The sequence below is a fragment of the Piliocolobus tephrosceles genome, chromosome X (genome assembly GCF_002776525.5).
Source record: "Piliocolobus tephrosceles isolate RC106 chromosome X, ASM277652v3, whole genome shotgun sequence".
Lineage (NCBI taxonomy): Eukaryota > Metazoa > Chordata > Mammalia > Primates > Cercopithecidae > Piliocolobus > Piliocolobus tephrosceles.
Genome location: NC_045455.1, coordinates 76,861,943 through 76,889,312, shown reverse-complemented (window position 1 = coordinate 76,889,312; position 27,370 = coordinate 76,861,943). Strand labels below are relative to the sequence as shown.

At 34.7% G+C, this 27,370-nt stretch overlaps 1 protein-coding gene across 4 annotated transcripts in view; it reads left to right on the top strand.

The window, feature by feature from the left end:
* Positions 1-1,834: 1,834 nt before the first annotated feature.
* The window catches only part of COG6 (component of oligomeric golgi complex 6), a 129,346-nt gene continuing 103,810 nt past the window's right edge, over positions 1,835-27,370 (top strand). For 3 of the 4 annotated variants that reach the window (XR_002731002.2, XM_023208876.1, XM_023208877.3), the window contains exons 1-5: positions 1,841-2,087; positions 5,601-5,744; positions 7,037-7,108; positions 11,643-11,701; positions 25,569-25,680. Coding sequence is in view for 3 of the 4 variants with exons in the window: in XM_023208876.1 (XP_023064644.1) it covers positions 1,842-2,087; positions 5,601-5,744; positions 7,037-7,108; positions 11,643-11,701; positions 25,569-25,680 (633 nt within the window). In the remaining variant the exon portion in view is untranslated. Of the gene's footprint in view, positions 2,088-5,600; positions 5,745-7,036; positions 7,109-11,642; positions 11,702-25,568; positions 25,681-27,370 lie in introns of all 4 variants that reach the window. The other variant, XM_023208875.1, reaches the window with a different exon arrangement.

Genomic DNA, 27,370 nt, shown 5'->3' with positions numbered 1-27,370 from the left:
AAAAGTTTTCATACTTTATACTTTAAACAGGTGAAGTTTATGGACTCACCGCAGGCTTGAACTCAAGTGATACTTCCACCTCAACCTTCCAAGTAGCTGGGACCACAGGCATACCACCACACCTGACTAGTTTTGTAATTTTTTTTCTTTTTTTTTTGTAGAGAGTGTCTCGCTATGTTGCCCAGGCTGGTCTTTAACTCCTGAACTCAAGCGATCCCCCGCCTCAGCCTCCCAAAAGTGCTGGGAATACAGGTGTGAGCCACAACACCTTGGCCTAAAAAACAGCTTTGAGATGAAACTTGCATGCCATACAATTCATTCATTTAAAGTGTACAGTTCAGTGGTTTTTAGTATATTTACAGAGTCGTGCAGCCATCACCACAATTTAGCTTTAGAGTATTTTCATCTTCCCCAAGACTAACCTGTACAATGAGCTGGTACTCCCCATTCCCTCTCCCCAACACTCCTCTTCCCAGAACCACTAATCTATTTTCTATCTCTGTGGATTTACCTATTTGGGAGATTTCACATAAGGAAGTCATTTAATATGTGATATTTCATGACCACTCCTGACTTGGCATGCTATCATTGTCATTCCTTTGAACTGTACATATTTGTAAACTCCACATTATATTATTGCTTTGTATAGTCAAGATTCATTTGGATATATACACCTTAGGAACACCTTTGATATTTTAGTTTTGGTTACACTGAACTTAAATTTATCCATGAAAAAGACATCTTACAATATTGAGTCTTCCTGTTGAAGACAACAATATATTTTTTCATTGATTTAAGTTGTATGTTCTCCCAGTAGCACTTTAAAGTTTTCTTCATCTAGGTTCTCTGTAGTTTTTGGTGAATCCGTACCTAGATATTGTTGCTTTTTGTCTATTTTTTTCTTTTGGATAGTTGAGCCTTCTCTTATTAGAGTAGAGATGAGTGGTTTTGTCAGTGCTTTCTTTATGTGACCTGTGTAATCGGTAATTTTCCCTTAAGTCTGATATACAATATAAATATGTACATAGATATATATGAAACAAGGAAAATTGATGACAAGAGCCAAATAGTGTTTCTGACAAATAATTCACAGAAGTCCAGGGTTTTATTTTGATCCAAATTTTAAAAAATGAGAAAAGAAAGAAAGAAAAAAAAAGATGTTTGTTTTTCAGCATTTCCTGGGACGTTTTCTCAACTTGTTACTTTCTTATGCATTACTTTATAGTTGTTACATGGACTCTGGTCCATTTGTGTCAGAGGCAAGTTCATCTTGTTTTGAGGCCTGTACACTTACACACTTTTCTTCCAACTGGGAATGATTTCTTCTCACATTCTGACTCTACTTCAAATCTCGGTTTAAGTGTCAACTCCTCTCCAAACCTCCTGAGTGCAGTGGGCCTTTTCCTCCATTTTCTTTCACTGTACTACTTCATGCCCTGAGCACTCATCACAGGCTAATAACATCTATTAACTGCTTTGTCTGTTTCAGACATACAATGTAGATTCTCCAGTGCCTACCAGAGTACTTGGCACATACTATGCCTTCAACACATAATTTTCAAAAAAATGAATTCAGATAAGGCAAATTTAATTTAAACTTTCAGTTAACTTATACTGAATGTATATGCCAGGCACAAGTCTTGGTGTATTTTACAAATTACATTTGGCTGTCATCTAATTCTCAGAACGTCGCAGACTCACAGTTTCAAAGTCCTCTCTAATCCTAGAAATTTTCTCCTCCCACCTGAGGATCTTGTCCCGCCCCCCACATCTTCTCCACTCCTCACCCTTCTGGGAGCCCAGGCAGGGTTACCCGGTGGAGCCTTCCGGGGCCGATGCGCATGCGCGGCCGATCTGCACATGCGCAATACTCGCGCTGCCGCTGCTGTCCCTGCCTGGTTGAGGTGGCAGCAAGGGGCGGGACGCGCAGCGCTATGGCCGAGGGCAGCGGGGAAGTGGTCGCAGTGTCTGCGACCGGGGCTGCCAACGGCCTCAACAATGGGGCAGGCGGGACCTCGGCGACGACCAACAACCCGCTGTCGCGCAAGCTGCATAAGATCCTGGAGACGCGGCTGGACAACGACAAGGTAACCCGAGCTGGCGGGGCCGGAATCACAGGTTCCTGCGGGGCTGAGCCGGGCCAGGGGCGGCGTCTGTCAGGGACCCACCGCGGTCTCCCTCTTCCCGGCCGCAGAGCGACCGCGAGTGACCCCAGACCTGCGGGCTCCGCTGCTCTGCGGGCGCCGGGGGCGGGGGGGTGACAAAGGGGAGCCCAGTAAACTCCGGAAAAGCGAAGGGGTTTCCTGTGTGTTCTCTCCACCTGAAAAGGTGCCTTCAAGACTCTCTGGATGGGATTGGTGAACTGTGGCGCCTCGAAAGGTGCCCTCCATACACCCCCGGAGGTGTTTGGCGGTGTCAGCCGGGAGACAGGTGGAGAGCACAGGACGGGATAGGAAATACATGCAGAAGAGCAGATTCCAAGATAAGGCAGTGCGAATGGGGGTCAGGAGACCAAGAGAGCAGTGGTAGGGATAAGGGAGCGTTTCCGCCGACAAGTGACAATAGCTACAATAATTTGCAGCGCGAAAGAACTACCTTTGCCCATGGCTGAAATGAACTTATATCTACTAGTTTTTGTTGTTGTTAGCCAAGCGCTATGATCTGTGGGCTCAGGTTGTATTTCTTTAGAAGATAGATCGCATGCTCTCCCAAGTACCTCCTGAAACTTAAGTTGGACTTTACAGTTGCTCGCATACCCAGCCGTCTCTTCTGTTTCTGTGAGTCGCTAGGTAAATTGATCATGACAATGTAACATAAAGAAGAACATATGTCAAAGTTAGAGAGTTTTACAGGTGAATATGTAGGTAACTGAAAAATAGCTGTCAATAACAATTTGACTCCGGTTTGTAACAAAATAACATTGCAATGTAATGAATAAGAAAGAAGGGCTCTGGGGGCTACCACTTATTAGATAGAACCACTAAATTTGTGCATTATGATTTGAGTAAGTCCATTCACTAATCTCAGCTTCTGTTTAGGAATTAGGAATACTGCTAGTAACTTTCTCATGGTGGTTATTTGAGGACTCAGTGAGAGACTCCAGGTAAAGTCCTTTGCAAAGAGCCTGGCACTTACTGTTTCTTAACAAATATTAATTTTATCATAAAATTTATGAAGTGTTTAATGTGTCTCATGTTGATATTAATTGTATCATTTAAGACTGCTACTTATTCTGATGTAGATAACATGACTTTTTTTTTTTTTTTTTTTTGAGACGGAGTTTCGCGCTTGTTGCCCAGGCTGGAGTGCAATGGTGCAATCTCGGCTCACCCCAACCTCCGTCTCCCGGGTTCAAGTGATTCTCCTGCCTCAGCCTCCTGAGTAGCTGGGATTACAGGCATGCGCCACCACGCCCGGCTAATTTTGTATTTTTAGTAGAGATGGGGTTTCTCCTTGTTGGTCAGGCGGGTTTCGAACTCTAGACCTTAGGTGATCTGCCCGCCTCGGCCTCCCAAAGTGCTGGGGTTACAAGGCGTGAGCCAGAGCGCCCGGCCACATGACCTTCTTTTTACCATGAGGAAAATAAAGCATGGAGAGAGTACAGCTAGGTTGTCATACAACTAGTAACTGGTGGAACTGTAATTTACATTTGAGTCTGTGATTTCGTTCATTCAATATTACTGACTACTTCTTTGAACCAGACCTAAGGACATTGCAGGGCTATAGTCAAAAGAAACTGCTTCACTTTATGGGTTTTTTTTCTTTTTTCTTTTTTTTTTGATATGGTAAGTATTTATAGTTGTAAACATATTTTTGCTTCCCCTTAAATATTAAGTTGCATTTATATAAATAGCTTTACTATTTTTGTCAGTCCAGTCAATATTTCAAAATAATGTAACAGAAACATGAAAGGGTAAGCCTACTAGAATATACAGTAGTAGAGGTGTAGACATGTATATCTGCAAAATTTAGGGTACTATGGGATGTCCTGGGCTTGGTTCTCTGCTCTCTCCTCCTTTCATGTTCTCTCTGTGAGAAAAATCATGTACTTTCATAATTTTAAGTAGTAAAAAGTATGATTACTCTCAAATTTATGACTATGTTTCTGACATAGACTGAGCTCCAGATTTGTACAACCAGTTGTCTATACTATACTTCCAACTGGATACTGATTGACATCATAGAACTTAACATGGGCGGAACTCTTGATTTTTCCCTAAACTGGTTCCACTCTCACTAAAGAACATCACCATTTACCCCGTCAAGCAAGAAGCATATGAGTACTTTTGGATTCTTGTCACTTTTTTTTTTTTTTTTACATCTCCTGTTAAATCCACAAACGTATCCTACTTTGAAAAAAATTTTTGGAATATCTTTTTTTTTGTTTTTTGAGACCACATCTCACTCTGTCACCCAGGCTAGAGTCCAGTGGAGAGAACACGGCTTTACTGCAGCCTCGATCTTTGCAGGCTCAAGCGATCCTTCTGCCACAGCTTCCCACGTAGCTAGGTCTACAGGCACATGCCACCATACCTGGCTAATTTTTTGATCTTTTGTAGAGATAGGGCCTCACTATGTTACTCGGGCTGGTCTTGAACTCCTGGCATCAAACTGTCCTCCCAACTTGACCTCCCAAACTGCTGGGATTACAGATGTAAGCCACTGTGCCATGTTTTAGAATATCTCTTTTTCATTTGTACTACTGCCATCTTGGTCTAAGCCACTATCAAACCATACTTGGATTATTTTAGTTTTTTCTCTTATCTATTTCCTTTCTTGTACCCCTCTACCATTCATTTCCCTTACAAAGTTGAATAAACTTTTATAAATATAAATCATATTATATTACTCCCCTGCATAAAATCGTAATAATTTCTCAGAGCTTCAGTCATAGTGGCCTTCCTTCTACCACTTTAAGGTCTTTGTACTCACTGTGTGCTCTGTGGAAGGCTTTGTCCCCATGACTGGCTGTTGCCTACCACTGAGGCCTCAGTTCAAAGTCACCTCAGAGAGGCCTTCCCCTTTAAGTTCTTCCAAGTTCTGCTTCCAGTTATTCAGTTTCTAGCCTGGAGGCTTCCAGTACTTATTCTTAAATAGATCGTTCCAGAGATAGTTAAGTGTACGTTATATATGTGTACATTATATATGTGTAAACTAGGTATACACAAGTAAATATGCATGTATATATTTCTTTTAAGTTTTTAACTGTTGGTATTATAACTGTTTCTATGCCTTGATGTTTCACTTACCATATCTCAAAGCTTATACTATGTAAGTGCATAAAGATTTTTTTTTTGTAAATAGGTATATCATTTATTTAACCAATCCCTTTTAGATGGACATTTAGATTATTTCTAGTCTTTGCAATTCCAAACAATTCTGCAATGAATAATCTTGTATATATAGCACTATACACAAGTAAGTAGACCCTTATTATGTTGTGGAAATAAGCATGCCTCAGTAATTTGAAGGTCCTTCAATATTTTTTGGATTGTTTAATGAAAAATCATTTGAAAATGATTCCATTACATTTTGTCTTGAGATTAGGAAAACATTTAAAAATTAGTTCCAGTAACTATCTTATGTTACCAATTGTACAGGAGATGTTAGAAGCTCTCAAGGCACTTTCAACCTTTTTTGTTGAAAATAGTCTGAGAACTCGAAGAAATTTACGTGGAGATATTGAACGAAAAAGTTTAGCCATCAATGAAGAATTTGTAAGCATTTTCAAGGAAGTGAAGGAGGTATGTAAACTCTTTTCATTTAGCATATATTGAGAACTTACTGTTATGTCTGGCTCTATGCTAAGTATTTTTTTTGAATTAGATTGATATATTTGCTATTCGTATACTATGCCCAAATAGAAAACTTAGCCAATTTCTCTTGCTGCATTTGGGTCTTTATTTGTATTAATGTGATTTATGAATCTGTGACTTCCACAAATATTCTTAGAAAGTTGTAACATTGTTCTAGAAGATTATCTTAGGAATTTTAGTTTTTTTAACAAAAATATTAACATTTCCCTGAATGGCTTTCCAATAGAAATATCCCCTCATCGAATAAACCTCTCTTGGATAACAACTTCTCTATTGGAGATTAATTAGAATTGAGTTACTTTTACTATATCCTAAAATATGAAAATTTCAGATTAATATCAGTAACTTCAATGTACTAATAATGATTCATCATACTTGAGAGTGTAGTCCACTCGCCATAGAGTGAAAATAAATTTTATGTTATTATATCTTATTATGTAATATTTTATTAAGTGTATTAATACATTGTAATATTAATATATTTCTCTGTGAGTTATGGAACTACTGCACATGGTTTCAATGAGTGTTCAATAAAAATAGATTGTTTTTAACACCTTGGTAGGTTTTTATGGACTGAAGACTAGTAATTTGGAAAGGATTTTTTTTTAAATTACATTAGAGATGGAATCTTGCTATGTTGCCCAGGCTGGAGTGCAGTGGCTGTTCCCAGATCTGATCATAGTACACTATAGCATCAAACTCCTGGGCTCACTCAATTCTCCCACCTCAGTCTCCCAAGTAACTGGGACTACGGGTGCGTGCCACCATGCCTGGCTCTTTTAAACATCATTTCCTACTAAAAGGAACAATCTTATCAGTATCAGAAAGCAAAGATGCTATCTGAGACTATTGGATAAATGTCAAAAGGACTTTGGAGCTAATATGAAGAGGATTCTTCTACTGGCCAAACATAGTACTATTTGAACATCAATAAGAATAACTGCAATTGAGTAACCCTAGGAATAAAGGGATATTCAGTTTTATAAAGCATTTGCCATTTTCCTGTGGTCATATTCTCTAAAAGGAATGGACTATTTTCTTTACGGTTTTTCTAACACTAGATGTTATTCTTTTAATCATTTCCAGTTTTAAATATGGGATCTCTTGTCATGCCTTGACCAAAAAAAAATTTATGTGACTAAAATAAGGATTTAGCTAAGAGAAGAGAACCTTCTTCTTACTGTATATATGATGTGTGATGTTACTTTTCTCCTTTTCAGGAACTTGAAAGCATAAGTGAAGATGTTCAAGCAATGAGCAACTGTTGTCAAGATATGACAAGTCGCCTACAGGTATTTTATAATGGCTAGATTCTGGCATAGTTCCTGCTATAAAGTAAACTTTCAAAAATTATTAGGTCTACAAAATGTATAGCTATCTAATCCATAATGCCCTGTAGGAAATTTGGGTATAAATATAATCCTTATTTTTAAAATTTTTAGATATTTTTGTGTTTCTTTGGATAATGATTTATTAATATTGTTCAATTGACTTTAGAGCATTTATATTTTGGTCTAGCCAGTACAGAGCTAACTATGTAGAATTGTGATAAACCTTTCAATTCCATAATATTCTAGAAATCTAGGAGGAATGATTTTCTTTTAGTTAAGAAGCCTTAGGATTAATTTCACACTAAAGCTGTGCCTGATAAAGACCCAGCTTAATTCTGATTTATGCATAGCCTTAAAACAATTCTGAGAAAATATGTATAATTTTAGGTCTTTTAATGAAAACAGTCCTAAACTTATAATTTGGCAGCAGAATCAGCATTTTGACTTAATTACCCTCAGTCATCTAATTTTGGAGTAGTACATAGAACAGTTTCCTCCTAAGAGCCAATCATGATTACGTCTACTACCTTCACATTTTAAGAGCAAGCTTCTATCTCGAAGTGTCTCCTGGTACCATTGACATCAACAGTGATTCTAGGAAGAATCATTAATGCATATTCTATAGATTAATCACAGGCTACTTGCATCATCAATTTGCAGGACTAGTTAATTTCTTGTTTCTCTAAAATTTTATCTTTTCTGGTCTTGTCTAAATTTTGATATTCTTACTAACCTATCAGATATTATTGGCATGTTTATTGTCTCTTAGTCCAATATTTAGGTATTTGTTAATTTGACAATATTTAAATAATTATATAGTATATACTAATTATTAATGGCCATTTCACATTTTTGGCATATATTTACTTTTTTCCTCAGTGGTTGATTTTGTTTGACCCTTCTTTTTCTTTAACTTTTTTATTTCCTTTCCTCATCTTTTAGTTTCCATAATGTAATGCCTGTCCTCAAATTACACTTCATAATGTTTTCTATATTGTACCTTTGTGTTTTTTAAATAATATGCTTTGTAATATTAGACTACTCAGTTTCCAATTTTTATTGGTAGTATCTCTTATTTTTTAATTTGTACCCTTAATTATATTTTTATACTTTTCATCATAGAGAGTTTTAAATGTAAAAAGATCATAGTATTTTTATTCTTCATGCTATTTTTCAAATAGTTTATAAATATTTTTAATTACAACCAAAGTGTCTCGTTCTGTTTTGTCCTTTGTATTTTTTTTTTTTTTTTTGAGACAGAGTCTCACTCTATCCCCAGTGGTACGATCTTGGCTCACACCAACCTCCACCTTCTGGATTCAAGCAGTTCTGTCTCAGCCTCCCAAGTAGCTGGGATTACAGGCGCCTGACACCATGCCTGGCTAATTTTTGTATTTTTAATAGAGGCAGGATTTCGCCATGTTGTCCAAGCTGGTCTCAAACTCCTCACCTCAAGTGATCTGCCTGCCTCGGCCTCCCAAAATGCTGGGATTACAGACATGAGCTACCATGCCCGGCCAGTCCTTTATATTTTCTTTGCACCCAACTTACATCCTATTTTTTCTTCTATAGTGACATGGGCCTATTTTCTTTCTTTATTCAGGATAACTTTATTGAGGAATAATTTATGAATGGTAATAAACTGCACCCATTCAAAGTGTTCATATTGATAGGCTTGACAGTTTTATACACCTGTGAAACAACAACCATAATCAAGATACAGAACATTTTTATCACCTATAAAAGATTCCCTCATAGCATTTTGATTGAATATTTAAAAATATTTGATACTGCCTATTGTTTACATTCATTTTTGATCCACATATCATTTCTAATAGTAGGAAGTCCATGGTTTTGAAGGTTTTGTTTATTCCTTCAAATTATGCTTAAAGGTAATTTATTTGGATATAGCACTATTGGAATTCTAATAGTATATGCTCATAATATCACCTCTAATGTTCTTAAGTTATTCATTCATAAAGAAAAGTATTTCTTAGAGTATCCTCCCTGTTTTTCTTGTAGAATGTTGTTATAATGATTCATTTAATTATTTAATATTTTCTGAAATGCTTTGACTATGGTACCTTTTAGAAATTATTAGAAAACATTTAAAAATGTGATCAGTAGTTTTATACATGTTATTGTTTATTCCTTTGTGGTTTTCCTTGGATAAATTACATTTAGATGCATATGTTTATTATTAATTCAACAATAATCATCTTTAACATTTAAGATAAATGGAAAGTGAGATTAATAATCTTCATTAATAGTATTAAATATTACTTTGGAATTCTTACCATAGTTTATAAATGAAAAAAATCAGGAAATATGCAAAAAACATTTGCAAATTCTTATTATATAACATTGTGCTAAAGTATCATATTTCATTGATTAATAAATGGTGTTAATTGTAAGGTGCACCCTCAATAATGACTGGACTAAAAAGCTAGTAAATGTTTTTTGATACCGATTTTGTGAAGCATTCTTTTTTTCAGAAATATTAAAATGTAAATTTATCTTTGACTTGAGGGGGGATACTATATTTTAAAAATTGTATAAGGCCAGGCTGTACAAGGGTGGAAATGGAACTTTAAAGTTTAAGAAGTATAAGCATTTGAAGAAGTTATTGGCAGTCTAATAATTCTAAAAGAGTACCTTGGGAGCTATCATGTTGAGCTCCATTCCTTAAAAGTCAGTCAAATGGCCGGGCATGGTGGCTCACACCCATAATCTCAGCATTTTGGGAGGCTGAGGCAGAAGGATCCTTTGCGACCAGTCTGGGCAACATAGCAAGACCCGATCTCTACCAAAAACTTTTAATAAGTTAGCCATGGTGGCACATGCCTGTGGTCCCAGCTATTCTAGAGGCTTAGGTGGGAGGATTGCTTGGGCCCAGGAGGTCAAGGCTGCAGTGACTCAAGATTGCACCACCGTATTCCAGGCTCGGTAACAGAGTGAGACCCTGTGTCTTTAAGAACAAATAATAATAATAAAGATAAGTGATATGCAGAATTATCTAGGTTCAAATCTATTTTCTTAAAAAGTCTATTTCCTGGGAACATACACTCAAAATAGCTCCATTTGAGGTGGCAGTCAGGCTCTGTTATTGACAGGATACCTAGAAAGCAATAAGAGAATTTCCCTCACAGTCTGAAAACTGAGTTTGTAGGCCTCTAAAAACCCAGAACTGGAGGTGTCTAGGTCTAAGGCAGCTCTAGAAAGAAACCTTAGCAACAGGCCAGGCGCAGTGGCTCACGCCTGTAATCCTAGCACTTTGGGAGGCCAAGGCAGGCGGATCACGAGGTCAGGAGATTGAGACCATCCTGGTTAACACGGTGAAACCCCTTCTCTACTGAAAATACAAAAAATTAGCCGGGAGTGGTGGCGGGCACCTGTAGTCCCAGATACTCAGGAGGCTGAGGCAGGAGAATGGCGTGAACCCGGGAGGCAGAGCTTGCAGTGAGCTGAGATCGCGCCACTGCACTCCATCCAGCCTGAGCAACAGAGCGAGACTCTGTCTCAAAAAAAAAAAAGAAAAAGAAAGAAACTTTAGCAACAGAAGCTTGACTCTTTATTGTGGTGTTCTAACATGAAAATGACCCAGTGTCTTCAGGTGTTTGCTCTGATATTTTCTCTTTAACAGACTGACTCACCTTCTATTTTATGTGTTTTTCTCTACTTTACTAATGACGTAATTTATGCATCTTTCTGGCTCATTTAATTTTTCTTCAAGGCATGGACTCTATTTCTGTACATGCCTCATGACTACTTGCTTCTCTTCTTGTTGTTTATTGCCTTAGTTTTGTAATATTCCCCAGTTCAGATCTTTGAGAGAGAATCTTATTGTCTCTTGTTTAAAGCCACTTCGTGAATGTGTTCTAATCTTTGGATAAAATGCTTTCTTAATTGACTTTTCACTCTTGATCCTTTCAACTCTGGCTTAGGGAAGAGAGAATTGCTTAGAATGAAAGTTGGTTAGGAATAGCCTTGTGTCCTTTAGATGGGGCTAGCTCTGATCCTCACCAAAAACTTATATGGCAGATAGTTTGTATATTACAACTTCCAAATTTTTACCTCCATCTTACACTTTTCTGTTGAGCTCCACACTTCCTTTTCAGTGACTTAGTTAACAACCCCATTTAGAGGTTGCATGGTATCTCAGTTCAACATGTCCATGCCTGAAGTCATGTTCTTCATTCTTAACTTATTCTTCCAGTGCTTCTGTTGCACTAAAAAGCATCATGAACTAAGTTCCTTAGTCAGCATCTGGATACCTTTTTCTTTCTTGTAAGCCTTATGTTAAGAACTCTGAGTGTGTTCCTCCAGTGGATGAGCCTTGAAACATCTACGTATTTCATTTTGTTGTACTTTTCTTTTGAGTTCCATAGAGTGATCTCATTTGTTTTAAGTCTAAATTTCAGTAAGTGGTAGTATTTGTTTTCTGAAATATAATAAAATTGGAATGTACTTATATTAGATATGTTTATAATTTTAGGCAGCAAAGGAACAGACTCAAGATTTAATAGTAAAAACCACTAAGCTTCAATCTGAAAGGTAAGTTTTTCTTCATACAGCCACGTTTTCAGTAATTTGGAGATTGGAGTCAAAGAAAATTATATATAACTCCAAATCAAAATTAAAGCAGAATAATAACATGGTTCATAAGGTCCTAAGCTATTATATTATCCAATAGTAACTTAAGCATAAAGACAGTAGTTTAGGAGCATTAAACTTGATATTGAGGTTGAGAGATTATTCCTTCTTTGGAAGAGAGGTGATGATGTATTGTTATTATTTGCTGTGGAGTTCAGAAATGATTGCTTTTTAAAATGTAAATTTTTTCGGATTTTTAATAGTTTTACTACATTTTTTTTCACAGTCATTGTCTTATTTTTAAGCTATGATATATCCTCTCTGGTATAATTAAGAGTTAATTGTATAAATTCTCCTTGTAGTTTATACAATAGGTATACTGTTGGTTGATTGAATGAATGAGTGAGTGAATAAAGGTGAGTACAGTTTGGATTTGTATAATGTGTTGTGTTCAGTATTGCTAAAACTCATACATAGCAATTATGCTAAAACTCATTAACAATGCGTCTCTCATGTGTGGAGTAGTATAGAGGGGAAGAAGCATTATATTATGATGCAGTATACTTGTCTCCTGCTCAGTAGTTGGGTACATCACTTAAACCTTTTAGTAATCTAGGTATTTCATCAGTAATATGGAGATACTACCACTTTAACTGCTCATTTTGTGGTCGGTCAGTATACTGTAGTGTAGACTACAGGTCATCAAACTATGGCCACATGGCAAATCCAGCTCACTACCTGCTTTTGTAAATGCACCTTTATTGGAACACAGCTATGGTTGTGTTTACATACTGTCTATGGCTGCTTTCACCCTACTGCAGCAGAGTTGTGTGGTTACAACAGAGACCATATGTGGCCTACAAAGCCTAAAATATGTACTATCAAGATTTCTACAGAAAAAGTCTGTGACTCCTGATCCATCTAGTGTTTTTTGTAGTTCAGGTCAGGATCAGTGGGTTGTAAATTATGATTTATCAGTCATTACTACTATTTAAGTCAATCATAGCTCGCCTTAAAAAATAAAAATAGAATAAAATAAAATAGAAAATAGTTTGGGTAGCTGGGCGTGGTGGTGCACACCTAAAGTCCCAGCTATTCTGGAGGTTGAGGTGGGAAGATCATTTGAGCCTAGGAGTTCAAGGTTGCAGTGAGCTATGATAGTGCCACTGCACTCCAGCCTGGGTGACAGAGGGAGACCCTGTCTCTAAAAAATAAATAAGTGAAAATAGTTTGGGTGAATATTATTTTGTGAAGCCTTTCTTTCAGTTTTGGTAATGGTTTTAAATGGTTTAATATTATGGGTCATAGTCAAGGGTTTGAAAAACACTGCCCTAGACCAACAATGGCAAATACATGACCCCCAACTCCTTAGTTTTACATCCATTGATCTTGACATTCTTTTATATTGAGCCCTTAATCCTTCTTAATACAATTCTCTTCATTCTAAGATTGATGAATGGGAAATTATAAAGAGTGCAGAGGTGTAAAGTTACTTGTATAAAAGGATATCATGGGCTACAGAGGACTCAGAGATCAACTGGAATGATCCATTGCAGTTAAAATGGTAACCAATGTAACTTACTTTTCTGTCTTATAAAAACATGGAGAAAATGTGACAAAATTAACAAAATAAAATATATGTACCAATATCATCTAAAAAATACTATCTTTAATAGCACAAAACAAAGCAAATATTTTCTTTACCTGTATAGGAAGTACATTATTGGATATTGGAACATGTACCTTATCTTAGAACTGTGGCTTTCAAACCATAGTTCATTGAACCTTAGGGTTTCTTTGGAAGATGTAGAAGGATAATGGAGTTTTGGAGGTCAGATTCTCTCACCCTAATTTTAGTTAGAGCAATTTCACTTTTACTTATTTAACGTATTAGGATTCCATGTAAGATTTTGTTTGAAAAAAGGGTTTGACGGCAGGAAAATATAAAAATATTGCCCAATTTTAAGACTAGTTGAAAGGAAGAATACCAAATAAAATAGTCTCTTGATTTTATTCCTTATGCCAGAGAAAAATCTTAAAAAAAAAAACTAAGTATCAAAACTTTATAGAAGTTTAATCATAATTTCATGCATTTAATTCCCTTTTTGTTTACTACCTTCCCTTTCACTAAAATCCACTTTTACCCATTTTGTGATTTCTACAAGCCAAAATGAGAGCAAGTTGATGTTGTCCTCAGATTTATTGAATTGCAAATTGCCTGGATAGAAATTAATTTTAGGAAGTCTGGCCTTAAATTCTCTTTTATCTTGTTTATGTCATTCTGTATTTTATAGCTGGATAAATGGTCGTACCCCCACATTGGTGGTTAATTACTTGATGTTGACCTGTAAGTCAGCTTTTTTTCCGAAAAGTCCGTAAACTTTTCTGAGCACCTTCAATCCAATCCTTTTATGTTTAACATTTAATCAAAGACTTTAGAGTATACATAGACAACTTATTTAGAAAATTGTGAATGACACAAAGTATGGAATGTTAAGTGAAATATCAACAGATTCAAGCTTTTAAGAAAAAAACGGGGCTGGGCAAGAGGGTGAATAGGATGGTAAAGGGTCTCAAAAAATGACGTAGGGTTGAAAAAACCAGAATTGTTTATTTAGAAGTATAGGACTAAGAGGGACATGATTGTGTCTTCAAATATTTGATGATCTTTCTTGTTTAAAAAAGGGCTAAATTTTATTATGTGTTGCTGCTGAGTTTGGAACTGAGTTTTAAAGAAGAAATTTACAGGTGGCAAATTTTGACTTATGATAAGCAAGAATTTTCTGTCCTTTACAATTTGAACAATTAGTTCTTCAAAGCTTTTTTTTTTTTTTAATCACTGGAAATATTTGGTCTGATGTTAGGTGTCATTGGAGCCATCTTTTATTTCAGTTTTTCTTTCTGGTGTTTTAAGTTACAATTCATGTATCCCACACCTTATCACAGTAAACATAAGAACCACCAAGGAGCTTGATAAAATGGCAAGTTTTGGCCTCCATCCTCTGAGATCTGACTGAAAAAAGTAAACAACTGTGTTTTTTGGTTAATGACTCAGTAAATCTTGATTCGGGCTCAGGATTCGGCCCTTTTAACAATATCTCAGGTATTTTTATGCAGTGGTCCAGAGACTATAATTTGAAAGACCTGGACTTAGACAAAATATTATTCATATTTTTAATTTTTTGTGGAATGTCCCTCTCCCCTACCTTAATTCTGTCATCTCCTAACTGGTAAACTTTGAAAAAACATTTAAACTTTTTAAATGTTAAACTTGATATTTTGAGATAGTTGTAGATTCACATGCAGTTGTAAGAAATAATACAGAGATCCAAGGTAGGCTTCACCTTGTTTCTGCCAAAGGTAACATTTTACAGAACTATAGTATGGTACCACAACTAGGATAATGCCCTTGGTACTATCTACCTGTCTTATTCAGATTTTACAGTTTTACTTATTGGTGTATTTATTTTTATACATTTTATCATTTGTAGGTTCCCGAATGCACCACCGTAGTCACGATATAGTACAATTCTATCACCGCAAATATTCTCCTGTTGGTGGTAGACGGTGGTGAGAAAAGCTGCAGACTAAGCCCACGTGAGAGATGGTTGAGTCTGCAAAGCAGTCAGCTCTGTAAGGAAAGGCAATGTTAAATTTCTTTAGCAGAATTAAGCCTGTGCCTTCACCATAAAATTAGATTGCATTTTATAACAGTTCTTTTGAAAGAAACGTGTCCTAGAAAAACACATGCCCTGTTAGAGACCTTGACATTAATTTTTCTCTAACTTAATGCTGAACACAAAAACAAGCGTTACTTTAATTGAAAATTGTGACTAAAACTAAAAGGATAACACATCAGTAATCCCGTATGCAAAGCCTATTTAAACATTTCTTGTTCTCAGTTAAATCTTTTTGTTTTCATTTTTGGTGTAATATGTATTACAGTTGTTTGCAATTAATTGTTGATTTGATTGTCTCTTTACCTCCTAAACTGTGAGCTCCTTGAGAACAATGACAATTTCTTATTCTCCTTTTTGTATTTGCAGTGCCTGGTATTTCACAGATTCAATAAATAATTTTTGAGTAAATGAATATGGGAAGCAACTATAATGTTAGGAAAGGAACATAAAGTGAAAACTGAAAAATAAGCCTTGTATTGGAGCTTGTAATATGGGACTCTAAATAATGTATACAGGAGACAATATTAGAACATTGTGCCTCTGTTCATGTATTCTCAAAACTAAGCAAGGTTTATGTTTATTATTTTAGTCAGCCTATGGAAGTGTTTTGACCTGATAATGCTTTTGGGAAATGAAAATTCATGACATTCTAGTATCCCAAGAGCTATAGATATGATGTGCCAAGTGAACATTTGTGTGAATATATTTTAGGAAAGTTGCAAGGCAGAAATTATGATAACAGGTCTCTGGGGGCTGACACGGAGTTGGTTTTTTATTTTAAAATATCTTTTTACCAAGAAACTTCGTTAAACAAGCAGTTAGCTTTAGAAATAGAGATACTGTGGGATTATTTGAATAATATGATACTCTTATTCAGACAAATGTATAAATGATATGAATATTTTTCCAACTGAGTGAGAAGTCAGTCAGTCATCAGGACAGCTGAGATGCTCTAATAAATAAAGCTCAATGTAGAATTTTCTTCACAGGACTGCAGGTTAGCATTTCCCTTTAATATTTCATTGGTAGCCCAACGATGGGCTTCATTGATGATCAGGAAAGGCTATATGTACATGAACATACCTTTGTATTTTTTAAATACTACTGAAATCACTATTATATTTTTATTATCTCTTATAAAGGCCCACCAGCCAGATTTCTCTCTGGACTCAGAAAAATAATCTCTGGAGAATGTTTATGTGTGTGTATTTTTTTAAGTTCAGTATGTTAAAATGGAAAGAATATAGGATTTAAGACAAAAGCCTGAATTTTAATTGAAACCTTGGGTAAAAGATTATTAGATTTTTGATTTTATACCGTTATTTCTTAACCTCCCTTAACCTAAGTTTCTATGTCTGAAAGAAGGAAGGGAAAAATGTCTATGTCATGGGGTTTTTGAGATAACTAAATGATTTACATAAGTTGCTGAACACACTGCATGACATACATTAAAGAATGTTGCCCCTCTCTACTCCTCCCTTTTATTGGACAAAGAAATCCATGTCACGCATCTTATTTCTATTTTTACTCTGGCAACTAGGAAGCTTAGAGCTATTTTGTGCTTAATTGCAATAGCTTTCCTCAGATGTATTATTTACTTTCTCAGCCTTTCCCTTTATTTCTTACTATTTTAGTTTTTAACAGTTTGATTTTAATTGCATTGTAAACTACTTTAACTCAGGTTTTGAAATTGGTGGCATAAAAATATAAAACTTTTTCTTGCATAAATGGTTTTATATTGCATGTAAAAATATATTGCAGAAGCATGTGTGACACATTTTCTTGCATTACCTAATAAAAGGTTAGGGGAAAGCAGGACAGCATCACATCTCTTTTCTTCTTTCTTCCTATCTCATTTGTACATAGCAGCAACTATCCAAAAGAAAAGATTGCCAGTGACATGCAGGGGCCCGACTCAGATAAACTGTAACAACTTTATTTCAGTCACACATATTGGACTGGAAATGAAAATTTGGGGGTAAGGCACAGTATGACTTACCTGTTTCTCGTGATTATGATGATCATACCCTAAGGGAAATAGTAGGAGGAAAAATTTGGAAATAATCTTTGGTTTACGTATTTTAAAAATCATGTTTGGAGATGGTATGGATTTTTTTTAATGAAAATTTTGTCTGATCAAATTTTCCCCACCAATATAAAAGAACTTTTTCTCCCTAACATTTCTTCCCCACCAATACAAAAGAGGTTTTGTTTTTTTCCTTCCTTTTTTTTGTGGGCACACTTCATTTAAAGTGGCTATTGCTTTTTTATTTCCTGATTTAACTGCATTTATCAACCAGGTAGACTTTTTCTGCATTCTCATTCATTCTACCTGGAATTCCATTTCCCAAAATTCATTTGTTGAAAACTCATTTATCCTTTAAGGTTCCCTGTTGTTTATGCCCATCATATATTTCCAAATATTTTACAAAACTTAAGAATTATAGGCTATCATGTGTGTGTCACACATGCATGTACATGTTTCTTGAGAATGTATATATGTAAGTACATATATATGTTTCAAAGAAAGTCTTGCTTTCTTTAAAAAATACTTCAGCTTATAGGAAATTGTATTCTACCTTTGTGCTTTACAGTTTTATTATCTATTTTCCATGTTCAGCCAGGAACCTTTACTCAGTCACCAGAAAAAAAAAATTAATTAGTTCCTTCTTTGTACTCCCACAACACATTATTCTTCTAGCACTTATTTTCTGCCCTATAATTTCTAAACAGTTGCTGGACATTATGGTCTTTGACTATTTTAACTGGATAGCAAAGGCAGTGTATTAATGCTCTTTGTAACCACTCCTTTCTACACAGAAAACTTAACTGAATATATCTACACGGTTGCTTTAAAAATTTAAATAGTTATTGCTGACATTGCCTGTTAATATTTGACACTCTTACTTTATAAGAGTAATAGCAATTGTGCATATACTTAACTAAATATTATTAAGGAGTGGAAAGTATCAAGCTGAAAGAATGTATTAGATGCCTTTTAAGCTGTATTTTGTATAGTTATAATCATGTAATTGTAATTCAAATGGTAGAACCTTTTATTGTAAAAACATCTTTGTTGAGATATAATTCACATATCATAAAATTAAAGTATATAGTTTATTGGTTTTTAGTATATTCAAAGCGTTGTGCAACCATCATTATGATCTGAGTTACAACATTTTCACCATCCGAGAAAGAAAACTCGTGACCATTAGTAGTCATCCAGCCTTAGTGAACCATTAATCTACTTTCTGCCTCTCTAGATTTGCCTATTCTGAATCTTTCATGCAAATAAGATCACACAATATGTGGCCCTTTTGGCTAGCTTTTTCCACATAGCATAAATACTTTTAAGATTCATCCATGTTACTTTAACTTTTTTATGGCTGAATAGTATTCCATTGTATAGCTATACCACATTTTGTTCACCTGCTCACTAGTTGATAGACATTTGGGTTATTTCCACTATTTGGCTGTTGCAAATAATGCTGGCTGTAAATATTTGTTTACAAGTTTTTATGTGGGCATATGTTTTATTCCTCCTAGGTATATATTTAGAGGTAGAATTGCTGAATCATGTATGGTAACTCTTTGTTTCACTGTTTGAGGAACTGCCACACTCTTTCTAAAGAAGCTGCGCAGTTTTGTGTTTCCAAAAGCAACATATGAGGATTCCAATTTCTGCATATCTTTGTTTTTAATCTGTCATTTTGATGATAGCCATACTACTGGATGTGAAGTACTGCTCATTGTGGTTTAGATTTGCTTTTTCCTAATGACTAATGATGTCAAGCATCTTTTTATTGCTTATTGGTATTTTCATATTTTCTTTGGAGAAATGTCTATTTACGTCCTCTACCCATTTTTTGTTTAGGTTATTTGTGTTTTTATTTATTGGTTGTAAAAGTTCTTTATATATTCTGGATATAGGTTTTTTTAGCAGATACATTATTTTCTCCCGTTCTGTGAGTTGTCTTCACTTTTGTGATATCATTTATAGCACAGACATTTTAAATGTTGATGTAGCTCAGTTTTATCTTTTTTGTCATTTGTATGTGCTTTATTTTTCAATATATTTTTGTATTGAAGTTATTTTATCTATTTGTTTTAAAATACTAAGATAAAAATTTAGAAATTTATCAGGTTTTGAAATCATGGCGTGATACTGGAAATGCTGACAAGTGAACAACCTCATTACAGGATTGTATCTCTATTGAGTTTTAATCAGTCTTTCAAAAATGTTTAACTTTCAGCCTGATACTTTATAGAAACTTAAAGTGGAAAGTTTCTTCTTTTTTTTCTATTTTAGGACCAAGAAAAATATTGTAGAAATACTTTTTCTTAAGGATTGTAATTGATAACCAGATTCTTTAAGAGCCTGTCAAACAGGTTATTTCACTTATCTTTCCATCATATGAATTAGGTAAAAGGAATCTCTTAAGTGTAAAAAACTGCCTTTTCTTTCTTAAATTTTTTTTGACATGATGTTAATATAAATCTATTGTATAAAATTTAAGGAAAATTAAAATCAGGTATAACTCTACCACTCAAGACAAAACCACAATTAATGTTTTGGTATATTTCCTTCCAGAGTGAGTGGGTGTGTGTGTTGTTAATATTTTACTTTTTTGACTTAATATTTTATGTCCATTTTCCTATAATTTTTTATTTCAAGAGGATCATTTTTGGAAGTGTCTTGAAATACAATGCCTAAAGTTTTCTTGAAAAAGGTTATAACAATTTCTACTTCCATTGTGTGTCTATTTTATTAAATCCTTATGAGCATTAGGTATCATCATTACAAACTTTGCCAATATAGATGCAAAATATTATGACACCACTTTATTTTTATTTTTATTTTTATTTTTTATTATACTTTAAGTTCTAGGGTACATGTGCACAACGTGCAGGTTTGTTACATATGTATACATGTGCCATGTTGGTGTGCTGCACCCATTAACTTGTCATTTACATTGGGTATATTTCCTAATGCTATCCCTCCCCCCACCCCACAACAGGCCCCGGTATCATTTTAATTTAATTTTTCATTTAATTTAATCATTTTAATTTACATATCATTGAATAGTGATGAATCGACATGTTTCTCATTTTGTTTTGCCATTTGTATTTCTTTACTTTTTTTTGTTTTGGTTTATATCTTATGTCCCTTTAAAAAATTATTTTGAAATTATTTGGTGTAGGTGAACCTAGAGGTAGAATTAAGATATGACACAGATAAGTTTTCAAGAAAAAGAAAAGTACCACAGAATTCACAAATCATGTTCTGGGATGATTTGAAGGAACATGAAGATTAAGTAGTCTGTTTATTTTAAATACTTAGGCAATGTATGACTGGACATACTGAAAATTGATGTACGTGTTCCCAACCTTGTCTATGGTTTTGCTTTGTGTGGTTTCCATTACTCATGGTCAACTGCAGTCTCAAAGTAATAAATGGAAAATTTCAGAAATAAGCAATTTATAAGCTTTAAATTGCGTACCATTTTGAGTAGCATGAGGAAATCTCAAGTGGTTGGCTCCCACTTTGGTGGGACTTGAATCATCCCTTTTTCTAGTGTGTGATGCTATATACGCCACCACTCAGTAGTCACTTAGTAGCTGTCTCAGTTATCAGATTGAAAAACAGTATGTGTAGGGTTTGGTACCATCAGCAGTTTCAGGCATCCACTGGAGGGCCTTGGACTGTATCCCCCGAGGATAAGGGGGGACTATTGTGGCTCTTAAAGATAAGTGGGGATTCCTATACATACTTTCTTGCAACTTTTTATATCTGTAACATGCCTTATGGATCATTTTATGTTAGTACATATAGATCTACCTCAGTTTTGTCTATTATGTATTTTTCCGTAATATATATTTCACATATTATTATTTAACTTATTTATACAATATACAGTGATTGTATAAACATAATCTTAAATACTCTGGAAGTTATAATTTATATGTTTTATGTTAATATTTATCTCATATACTTTTTACTTAGACATTAAAAGCCCTCTAAAAGTTCCATATATATGTTGATGGAAAGTAAGGACAAGGTCTGTGTCATAAGTGCCTTTTGTCACACTGTTCTCTGGCATAGGCCTTATACATTGTAAGTCTCCAATAATGTTATTTGAATGAGTGAATATTCCCAAACCAAATCACTGGACCATTTAACAATAACTTCCTGTCAGAATGGTTGTGAAAATTTACCTGAAAAGAATACATGTGGTAAAACTAAAGTAATATGATAATAAAAAATGTATTAGAATTTATTCTGTCACTACTTTTAAAGTTGCCATCTTGATATATCAAACTCTTGTTTTAGTATGTGCCCATTATAAAAATATTTTTGCACCATCTCTTTTGTAGCTATATTAAGAGCCTATGTTTCAGTCTTTATCTCATGATTGATTTTTAGATCCAGTCAGCCACATTATTTGGAATGAATTGTAATGATTAAGGGGTATGATCAAGGTGGGTAACACTTGTTTTGGTTACAACAGAATGAAACTATAAACTAAAGAGACAAATTTTTCTTTGTGCCTAATAAATTGGTTCTAAAGATAGATCCAAAAAAGCTCCCAAAACCATTTTATTTCGCATGGTTAATTTGCATAGTCTCTAGGAATTTGATGAAATTTTATAATTACTTTAAATTCTTTATGATAATGAGTGGAACTTTTAAAAGTATGAAACAAAACCTGTTAAGGTAACTCTTTAAGTTTTTTAAAATTCATTTTTAATTTATAATTGACAATGATTATATATATTTATGGGGTACAATGTAATGTTTCAAGGTAATTACCATATCTATCACTTTAAACATTTATCATTTCTTTGTGGTGACAATGTTCAAACTCTTCGCTATCTTGAAATACCACTGCATTGTTATTTACTGTGGTCACCCTAGTTTGTAATAAAACAGTAGAACTTACTCTTCCTTATTGTAGCTTTGTACTTGTTGACCAGTCTCTTCCTCTCCCCTTCTCCACACTATCTTCCCCAACCTCTGGTAACCGTCATTGTACTCTCTACTTCTATGAAGTCAACATTTTTAGGTTCCACATATGATATGAGGAAGATCAAGTGATGTTTGTCTTTCTTACTTCACTTAACATGATGCCCTCTAAGATTCATCCATGTTTTCACAGATGACAAGATTTCATTTTGTTTTATGGCAGAATAGTATTCAATTGTATGTGTACACACACACACACACACACACTCACACCCATTTTCTTATCCATTCTTCTGTACATGGGCATTTAGGTTTGCAGGGGCCATTGAAAATAATATGCTAAGAATAAATAAGGCTCAAGGACAGTATCTCTAGCTAGTTGCACTTTTAATGAACTCCAGTAGTCAAGGACACTCTCTCTAGTTGAACTTTTAATGAACTCTAGTAGGCGCCAAGAAGGCGGACAAATAAGAAAAAGTTTAGAGACAAGGAACTAAGCAGAAGGTTACATCTGGGTGCGGAAAGTTTGTTTTGCATTGTGTTAATTTCTGCTGACGTGGGGTTTATGGAGTATAAATAAAGTGAGGCGGAGGCTCTAGGCGCGGCCGCCATGTTCTCTGTTTGTCTTTGTCTCTTGTGTCTGTTCATTCTCCACCACCTCCGGCACGGGCCCCAATATAGGTTGATTTCATATGTTGGCTATTGTGAATAGCACTGCAGTAAACATGGAAGTGCAGATGTTTCTTCGACATACTGATATTATTCCTTTGCATATATACCCAATAATGGTATTGCTGGATCACATGATAGGTTTTAGTTTTTTGAGGAACCCCACACTGTTTTCCGTAATGGCTGTACTAATTTATATTCCCACCACCAGTGTATAAGATTTCTTTTTTTCTCTACGTTTTTGCCAGCATTTGTTGTTTTTTTGTCTTTCTGGTAATAGCCTTTCTAATTGAGATGTGATACTGTGGTTTTGATTTGCATTTCCCTGGTGATTAGTGATGTTGAGATTTTTTTCATAAAACTATTGCCAATTGTATGTCTTCTTTTGAGAAATGTTTATTTAGGTCTTTTACCCATTTTTAAATCAGATTTTTTTGTTGTTATTGAGATGTTTGAGTTTCTTATATATTCTAGATAGTAGCTTCTTGCCAGATGCATAGTTTGCAAGTACTTCCCATTCTGTAGGTTGTTTCATATATTTAAAATCCTAAAGACTCCACCAAAAAATTGTAGAATTGTGTAAATATTAAATGAATTTAGTAAAGTTGCAGAAGACATTATCGACATACAAAAATCTGTAGTGTTTTCATAGACGAACAGCAGATTATCTGAAAAAGAAATGAAGAAAGCAATTCCATTTGTAATAACTACAAAAAATGATAAAATACCTAGGAATAAACATAGGGGGTGAAAGATCTCCACCATGAAAATTATAAGACAGTGATGAAAGAAATTGAAAAGGACCCAAATAAATGGGCAGATAATCCTGTGTCCATGATTAGAAGAATTAATGTTGTTAAAATGTCCATAGTACCCAAAGCAATTTACAGATTCTATGCAATTACTATTAAAATATTAGTGACATTCTTCACAGAAATAGAAAAAAATCTTAAGATTCATATGGAAATGCAAAAGAACCTGAATAGTCAAAGCAAAAAGAAGACAGCTGGAGGCATTATATAGTACCTGACTTCAAAATATACTACAAAACAGCATGGTTCTGGTGTCAAAACACATAGACCAGTGGAACAGACTAGAGAACCCAAAAATAAATTCATGCATTTACAGCCAACTGATTTTCAACAAAGGCACCAAGAACACATACATGTTGGGTAAAAGACAGTGTCTTCAGTAAGTGGTGTTGGAAAAACTAGGTAGCTACACACAGAAGAATGAAACCAGACCCTTATCTCTCACCATATATAAAAACAAACTCTAAATGGATTAAAGAGTAAATTATACGACCCCAAATTATATAACTACCAGAAAAAAAAAAAAAATAGGAGAATTGTTCCATGAAATTGGACTGGGCAAGGATTTTTTGAATAAGACCTCAAAAGCACAGGCAACAAAGCAACCAAGCAAAAATAAGATAAATATTAAGATAACTTTCAGACATCAGTAATAAGATGATTAAGAACATAACATTTTAATCTGTGTAGACTCAATTAGGCGATTTCTCATTTGAAATAAACAGATCTTTGCCGCCACCTGGAGGATTTTTCCTTGTAAGTTTCTTTATTCAGTAGGAGCATTAGCAACCAACTTTGAATTTAAAACCTCCCATCTCAAAGGTGCAAATAAAACAGATGGCAGATGCATTGTATCATCTATACAAATAGTGTTTATGTTTATCTTTGTTCATTCTTATTTGAAATTTGTTTAATTGTGGAATATTACTATTCTCTGGATATTGCTAGTGAAATACTTTTATAACTTTATGTATGTATTTTCAGTTCTGAGATCAGAAACCAGGAATGTTGAGTTTCTGTTCAAGTAATTTGTGTACCTAACTTGCCTGTGGGTATTGATTCTACTCAGTCCCATAGGTCCTTGAGTGTGCCTTTTTCTGTCAGCTAGTTTAGATAGGTTGCATTCAGATAATATAATTTAAAAGGTTGTTTTTATTACTATATTTTGTAGAAAAAATAGGGAAGGCAAAAGTGGATAAGTGACTAGCAATTTATGGGGAATTAATAAAGGAGTTCTTATCTTATCTAAGATAAACTAATAAATTTGATTTTTGATATGTACTTCATGTGGAAACGTAAAAGGCTAGGAATTGTTTTAGTGACTGAAGAGAAATTGGTTGAAAACAGGTACATATTTCTCCCTTATGCAAGCAGTCTAGCAAACTGCAACGTGAACTATTTAAGTACCTGTAAGTGGCTGCAAATTTGCAATGCAGGGACCATGCATGGACTTATTTTTTCTTTTGCATAATGATCGACTCCGTTTATTGTGTGCAAGTATCTGAAATAGAACAATATTAGCTAATTTTATCACCTACATGTCTGATAAAATTATAATATTTGAGGCAGAAACAAGACTTTTGAAAATGTTGAGAATTTTTCATACCTTTGTTTTAAAAAGTTATGTCTGAGATATAATTTGTTTTAAAGCTATGCAACTGAATAAGATGCTTGACTTTTATTGCTTGTTTTGAAAATTACAGCCAAAAATTAGAGATAAGAGCACAAGTCGCAGATGCCTTCTTATCCAAGTTCCAACTGACTTCTGATGAAATGAGTCTTCTTCGAGGTACAAGAGAAGGACCCATTACTGAGGTATCCTGACTTTCTATTGTAATCATTTAAAGTTTAGTAGTTACAGATATTAGAGAGAAATTGCATTTTTGAAGCTTTATTTTCCCATTTTAAAAAGTTTCATCTGATAATATTTTTATGTTTAGAAATTTAAGATGTGTATTTTAATTATATTTTTCAAAGTCATGCGTGTACTTTTTAAAAAGTCAGAGTCAATAAAGATTATAGAAAGAAAATCTATGTCACCTGTTTTACTCTTCCTCACCTCTAGGTCTTTTGTCAACCATTCTCAATGTTATTAGTTGCTTCTTTTGTAAATTCTGTATTCTAGATTTATAGTTAAAAAGAATATGCTTTGATTATCTATGTTAACTATTTTCTGTTGATTCTCTGTTGTGAAATATGAGGATTTAGCCTTCTACCCACTCTGTCTCCTTCCCCAACACAGATAGTACACACATATGTTCTCTTTATCTCCTTCATACATCATAGTACAGTTAGACCACATTTTCTATTTTCTTTTTCTTTGAGACAGGGTCTCACTCTGTCACCCAGGCTGGAGTGCAGTAACATGAGCACAGCTCACTGCAGCCTCAACCTCCCAGGCTCAAGTGATCCTCCCACCTCAGCCTCCCAGGTAGCTAGGATGACAGGCATGCACCACCACTCCTGGCTGGTGTTTTTAATTTTAATTTTTAGTAGAGACAGGGCTCACTGTGTTGCCCAGCCTGGTCTTAAACTCCTTAGCTCAAGTGATCTGCCTACCTTGGCCTTCCAAAGTGCTAGGACTACAGGTCTGAGCCGTAGTACCTACCACACTTTTTTTATTTTCATTACAATGACATTACAGTGATTGAATGTTCTTTCTTTTATAACTTTGTATCTTTCCTTGGGTTAGAAATCGCTTATTTTTTCATCTAATTAATTTTTTAAGCTATTCCATTCATTCCAAACTGGCTGACAGTATTATAAAACCTCTCAAAATGTTAAATAACAAGAAAAAGTTTCATTTCTTTTTTTTTCTTGAAGACATTAATAATTTTTCCAAAAAGGAATCTTTTGGTCTTCTAGCTGGGAAGAGCTGTAAACTTAAGCCTATCATCATCATTGTGGGATCAGAGGGCAAGAAGGGTTCTTGAGGTGGGGAAGGGTTCTCACTGAGTGTCTCTGAGTAGGTATCGCTTTTACTGGCTTGGCTAAAATGGAGCTGGTCATTTGGGTGTAGACAGGTAAATAGGTGAGATAATTAATAGAGATATTATGTATTAGTATGTACTGTCCTCATGTTTTGAGGAACTTTGTGCTTTTGAAATATTTGATATATCATTTTTTTCTCCCCTTGGTAGAAATTAGAAAAAGAAGATTATTATTATTATTATTTTAAGCTTTATCCATCAAAGAAAAATAACACATCCATTATTTTTCATGGGTGGAACACTATTTGTGGCACTCTGAAACCTAAGCCTCCAGTACATTTAAATATCAGTCAACAGTTTGGCATCTGTCACCTCCTATATATTTAACTTTGCATTCTACTCTTGGACGAGGGAGCAAGAATGAGTATACAACAGATATGTAAAACATCATCTTCAGCAATAAGATGTGTAATACACAGTATGTTTTTTTTAATTTACTAATTTTTAGTTTTGTATTTCTCATTAGACTAGGTACACTTCTTGAGGACAGGGATTTTTGTCTTTATAAATTTTGT